Source organism: Myotis davidii, unplaced genomic scaffold (genome assembly GCF_000327345.1).
Source record: "Myotis davidii unplaced genomic scaffold, ASM32734v1 scaffold75, whole genome shotgun sequence".
Lineage (NCBI taxonomy): Eukaryota > Metazoa > Chordata > Mammalia > Chiroptera > Vespertilionidae > Myotis > Myotis davidii.
This window is the reverse complement of record NW_006286977.1, coordinates 842826-848909: the sequence shown is the minus strand read 5'-3', so window position 1 is coordinate 848909 and position 6084 is coordinate 842826. Positions and strand designations below refer to the sequence as shown.

At 50.4% G+C, this 6084-nt stretch overlaps 1 protein-coding gene across 1 annotated transcript in view; it reads left to right on the top strand.

The window, feature by feature from the left end:
* LOC102754049 (chromosome unknown open reading frame, human C20orf85) overlaps window positions 1-6084 on the top strand; it is a 13638-nt gene that overhangs the window by 7126 nt on the left and 428 nt on the right. The window contains exons 2-4 of the mRNA XM_006758838.2: window positions 1853-1934; window positions 3422-3523; window positions 6004-6083. Of these exons, the coding sequence (XP_006758901.1) occupies window positions 1853-1934; window positions 3422-3523; window positions 6004-6083 (264 nt within the window). The remainder of the gene's footprint in view (window positions 1-1852; window positions 1935-3421; window positions 3524-6003; window position 6084) is intronic.

Sequence of the window (6084 nt, the reverse complement as noted above, 5' to 3'; positions counted from 1 at the left end):
TCCCTGCTTTACCTTTCGCCTCCCTGCATTGTGCCTACATATGCAAATTAACTGCCATCTTTTTGTCAATTAACTGCCATCTGAGTTGGCAGTTAATTTGCATATAGCCCTGATTAGCCAATAAAAAGGGTAGCATTGTACACCAATTACCATTTTTCTCTTTTATTAGTGTAGATAGGTACTTATTGCCATTTTAATTCTTTATGTCTCTGTTTTTCTTTCTGTTCTTCTTATTATAGCAGTTCCTTTAGTATTTCTTACAATGCTGGCTTGATAATGATAAACTCCTTTAGCCTTTTTCTGTCTGGGAAGCTCTTTGCTTCAGCATCTATTTTGAATGATAGCCTTGCTGGATATAGTAGTCTTCGTTTTAGATCCTTACTTTTCATTATCCTGAATATTCATGCCATTCTCTTCTGGCCTATACAGTTTCTCATACAAAATCAGCTGACCACCTTATGGGAGCTCCTTTGTAGGTAAGTTTGCTTTTCTCTTGCTGCCCTTAAGATTCTCTCTTTGTCTTTAATTTATGGCATTGTAATTATGTGCCTTGGCGTGGGCCTGTTTCAGTTCTTCTTGCTTGGGACTCTCTGTGCCTCTTGAACTTGCATGACTTTTTCCTTTACGAGGAAAAATGAGCCTCAGAAACTCCACTGGGTGGGGTGAGAGGTTTTCCAACAGGTTGGGGCAATTTCTTACCTTGCCCCCAGGCAAAAGCTGCCTGGATGGTAAAGGTCTGCCTGAAAAAGATGTTCTCTGCAGTATGAGGGAATGACTCAGCACAGGAAACCATAGTGGCTGACTTCTCAGCTCTAACCCCAGAGCCCTCAAACCTGGATGCTCCTCACACTGCTCTACTCCACTCTCTCCTCCCTCTGCTGGAGCTCAGGGTGAGTGGCTTCACATGTAATTTTATGATTGGTCCTTTAAGAGGGTGCCTGCATTTCCAGTCATCTCCCCCTGGCAGACAGCAACCCGCTGCTTTTCACAGCCAGTTGTGATGTGGGCACCTTTCTCAGTTCTGGTGCTCTGGGCTGCGGAGTCCAGCTTGGGATTTAGACCCAAGAGTTCTCAGTGGAACCTGCAACAGCTGAGATATTCCTCCAGAACTTCAGCTGCTGTCTGTTAGAGCCTGGCCAGCCCTTTTGCACCTTCAGATTTCCTACCAGTCTCTATGCGGTCTCCACTTTCCATCCTTGGATATCAGGGTTCTCTCTAGCTAGTCTTCATTCAGGATGGTTTTTCTGTATTTTAGTTGTAATTCCAGTTTGGTCCTGGGAGAGTGTCAGTATAGCTTCCACTTAATCCGCCACCATTTTCTACTGTCAACTCAGCTCCTTAATGTGAAGTAAAAGCAGGATGGGTTGAGTGAGGCAGCTGGGGTGTGATGTTTACGGAGGGCTCAAGCTCAAGGTCATGTAATTTCTAGTTGTACCCTTGCAGGAACCTGGGAGTGGGTGCCTCCTTACATTTTGCACCCCAAGTGCCTCACTCACCCCATCCCAGTCCTTGCCCAGAGAACAAAGGTACTTATTATGAACTTCCTTAACGATTTAACACATGCTCATCACTGCGGGTCAGAGGCCTCCAAGATTAAGTACCCAGATGGCCCCTGAGGCAGTCAGCCCCCTTCCTGTCTGCACCCACTGTGCCATCCAGCCAGCACCTCTGGCTCTCCAGGTACATGTCTTCCTCACAGTCCTGTGAGGGTCTCAGTGACGGGATCGCTCCTGGCACAGAACCTCGTCAGTGCCTGCACATTGACAAGTGTCGGATTCCCCCGTGAACCTTTGGGATTTGCTACTTTAACCTTGCTGAATATTGTCCAGCCCTTAGGAACTTTCTTTTTTAGGAGATACCGCCTGAAGGCCGAGACTGAAGCACAGCAGAACTGGGCCCAGAACTGGGGATTTTTAACAACCCCTCTCGAGGAGGTAAATATAAATTTTATGAGTCCAGAGGTAATAGAATTGATCATTTCCAAGAATAAATGGTTATGAAGTATATAATTTGCAAGAATAAAATTAAAGAGCATGTGGTAGGCAAAGACTGCCACCTCTGAAACCTGAAGGGTCCTTCCTTTCCCGGATTTATTGAGCGCTTACTATGTGCCCTGCAGGTCCTAGGTGCTGCCTCCGAAGCAGCGTATTTAACCCGCACAACAACCCCTGTGCGGAGGGTTGCTTGTTTATGCCCATTAACGAAGACTGGGGTGGCGGCCACCAGTCTTCCCCTTTTGAGCTCTCTCCAGCTGTGACACGAGGAAGCCGCATGTCTGTGGAGGGTGGCAGAACCAAATAAGCGCCACCTAATTCAGAACGATCCTGAGTCAAGGTGGCGTCAACCCCATTTGTAACTTGCCCATCCCATCAGCTTTGAAATGATGCGATTCTTAATGAGCTTGTTGAATACTTAAGAATATTGTACAATTGGAAATTTTATGCATAAAATGAGTTGTTTTGTTTGTTTTTTTGTTATTATTAATCCTCGCCAGAGGATATTTTTCCATTGATTTCCTTCTTTTAGAGAGAGTGGAAGAAAAAGGGAAAGACGGAGAGAAACATCAGTGTGAGAGAAACACATCTATTGGTTGCCTCCTGCACAAGCCCTGACCAGGGCCCGGGCCAGGGAGGAGCCTACAACCAAGATACACGCCCTTGACCAGAATCAAACCCAGGACCCTTTGGTCCGCAGGCTGACGTTCCATCCACTGGGCCAAACCAGCTAGGGCAAAAATGAGTTCTTATTAATATAATATGCATAAAAAGAATCTATATTAATATCCTTTACATGTAATTTAAATTGGATTCTTGAAGAGTTCAAAATTGCTTTAAAAATTAAATGGGGGCCCTGCCCAGTGTGGCTCAGTGGTTGGGATGTTGGCCCAAGCACCGAAGGGTCTCGGGTTCAGTTCCCAGTCAAGGGCAAGTACCTGGATTGCAGGTTGGCTTCTCGCCCCCCCTTGGGGCACGTAAGGGAGGCAACCAGTCAATGTGTCCCTCTAGTCAATGTTCCTCTCTCACCCTCTCTCTTTGTCTCTTCTCCCCCTCTCCCTCCCTTCCACTCTCTCTGAAAAATCAATGAAAAAAATATCCTCAGGTGATATTGATATAACAACAAAAATTAAAAGGAGGAATGGGTGGCTCTTGTCTGAAAAGGCTGGTCCTGGGCCTGGTTGGCATTTTTTAATTTGAGCCCATAATCCTTGAAGCCCCCTCAAACTACTCCTCAGGAATATGCTGAGCAGACTGCAGGGCGAGCGGGGGCATCGCAGTTAGCGGCCTGCAAGACCCCCTGCCCCTTTCTAGCTGCAGTGGGGACAGGCGTTGTCACCTGTAAAACGCGGAGTTCTAGGGGTCGATGAAGAGGGCGCGTCCACCCTCTCAGTCTGGGGTGTCCTGTGTCTGGGATTGTGTTTCAGTTGATCGAATGTGAAGATGGACCCCCCGCCCCAAAGCCCAGGATCGAGCTTCCCCAGAGGTTCCACATCCGGCCGGTGACCCCCGTGGAGAAATATATCAAGGTTTGCAAAGTTGTTTTTAAATACTTGCTTCCCGAAGTGAGCAGGTAGCCCCCCCACACACACACACACATACACACCAGCATGTGTTTGGTGCAGGTGCAGACAGCCAGCCGCCCAAGGTAAGAACTCAGCTGCGCCTGGCAGGTGGGGGTGCCGTTTCCACACCCTCTCCACACCCGCACAGCAGGTGGTTGCTCTGCATCCGGCTTTGAAGAGGCAGAGGGGAGCCAAGACCATGAGGGGCTGGATCCAACACTTACAGGGGGAGCAGGGGAGCAGGGCAGGGAAGGCGGGGCTCTGGAGTCAGATCACTCAGCCACTCCCCTCCTGGGGGTCTTGGGCAGTGGCCTGACCTCTCTGTTCTCTATTTCCACCTTGCACCATGGGGGTTCATGAAAGCACCTACTTCAGGGATGGCGTCGGGCCCAGAGGAGGATGCTGGGAAGGACTTAGACCTGTGCCCAGCACTTTTAGAGCGTGCCAGTGACTGCAGGCTGTGAGGAGGGGCCCGGTGCTTGGCTGGACACACAGTGATGAACTAGAAGGCAAGACTCCAGCTCACACATGTGGGTTGGGGTCACCAACGTGAAACAAGAAAATGAACAAAATCGTTATACACTGTGCTAGATGCCATGGAGGAAATTGGCAGGTGATGTTGGAGGATACAGGGGATGGGGTGGTCGGAAAGACCCTGCGGAGCTGAGGACTGAAGAATGGCAAGGAGCCAGCCCAGGGAAAAGCATTTCCGGCGAAGGGAACAGCATGTACGGAAGCCCTGAGGCACAACAACGGTTGCAATGTTTCAGGAGCAGCAAGGGATGTTGATGTGTCTGGAGCTTGGTGAGCTGGGGTGGGGGAGGGGAGGGGCGGGAAGGGCTGTGGATGGGGAAGTGGGCGGGGCCTCAGGTGCCAGAGGAGCAGTTGGGATTTGAACCCAATCTGCAATGGAAAGCATGGCGTGAGATCGCTCTGGTTGCTGATGAGTGCCAGGGCGACCCCAGAGGGGAGATGACCGAGAGGGTGTTCCCACGGAGGCCAGTCAGCTGTGGAGGTGGGTCAGAGACTAGAAATTGCTCAGCTCCGTAGGTCCCTGGAGCCTGTCATGGCCCGTCATTCTCATCTTGGGGTCTGCTCTCTGCTCAGCTGCGGAGAAAGCAGTTCTGTGTCCTGATGGGAAGAGGAGATGAAAACTCAGGATGAAGGCGGCCACTTTCGGAGACAGTGGCGACATGGCCCTTCACAGAATGAACCAAACTGCTCTTCCAGGATGCCCTTGTTGGGGTGCTCTTTTCATGTCCTTGCCAATCTGGTGGGTGAAGTGTGGCCTCCTGGGTGGTTTTTTGTGTTCCTTTTTTATTTGTTTTTTGTTGTTAATCCTCACTCGAGGATATTTTTCCATTGATTTTTTTAGAGAGAGCAGAAGGGAGGGGGAGAGGCAGAGAGAGAAACGTTGATGTGAGAGAGACACATCGATTGGTTGCTTCCCTCACGGCCCCCCAACCTGGGCCAGGGATGGAGCCTGCAACCAAGGCAGGTTTTCAGTTGTGTTTCTCCTACAAGTTGGAGGGAGGCTTGAAGGCAGGTCTGCGTGTTCCCAAGGGCCCGTCTGGGACAGCTCCCCCCTAGCTGATGCGGGAAACTGCGATCCTCTGGCGCTTATGGATGACCCTCCCTGCTTGTGACCTCTCAGGAGATTAATTTTAATGCTTCATCAAGAACACATGTTAGGGGCTTCACCCCCCAGTGGCAGCTGGCCCACCAGGACCGCCCCTCCCACCACGCCTGGCCAAGATGCTGTAGCCAAGCGTGAACTCATAACCCCAACATATTAAACCTCTTCATCTCAGTGCTTCTGTGGGAACAAATTTCTCACCGTTTTCTCCACTCAGATCACCCGTGAGAGCAGGACAGACGATCGCTTCAGAGGGAGAGGGAACTGCCTGGACATTTACCCTCACGTTCCAAAAATTTCAAGTCTGTCCAAGGAAGTGACAGTTGAAATTGTGTGGGGGGTTTTCCTTTCAGATGGAATCCCGTTTTGCTTTTGGATTTTAATTAAGTTCAATTGCTTTTCATTCCTGTGGTCTCTGGTGTGTGTGTGTGTGTGTGTGTATGTGTGTGTGTATATGCGTGTACTCACATCATAAACCCTTCTAATCAAAGCCGAAAGGTTTATAACTACCAGAAACCCATCTGGCAATATCGTCACAGATTTTATGAAGGGCGGTGTTGGATATTTCTGCACCTTACTTTTCCCACTTTTATCAAATAAGAATCACGTACTGGCAGACAGGAGTCCAATGAGCTACAGGAATGTGTCTGTGAGCATGACTGCGGGCACGCACCGGGCTGGGCCTGAGCCTCCCGGGCCCCGGCTTGGCTTGCCGTCCTTCCACACCAGGCCTCGCACGGGTCGGGGGCCTCCGTGGACACCCCTCATGCCGCTGCCCAGGTGACTGACCGCTGTGTCTCCCTCCCAGGTCCTCCCCTCGCCCCCGGTTCCGAAGACCACGCAGGGCTTCATCGGCTGGCGGTCAGGGGTGCCGGGCCTGAACAAGTGC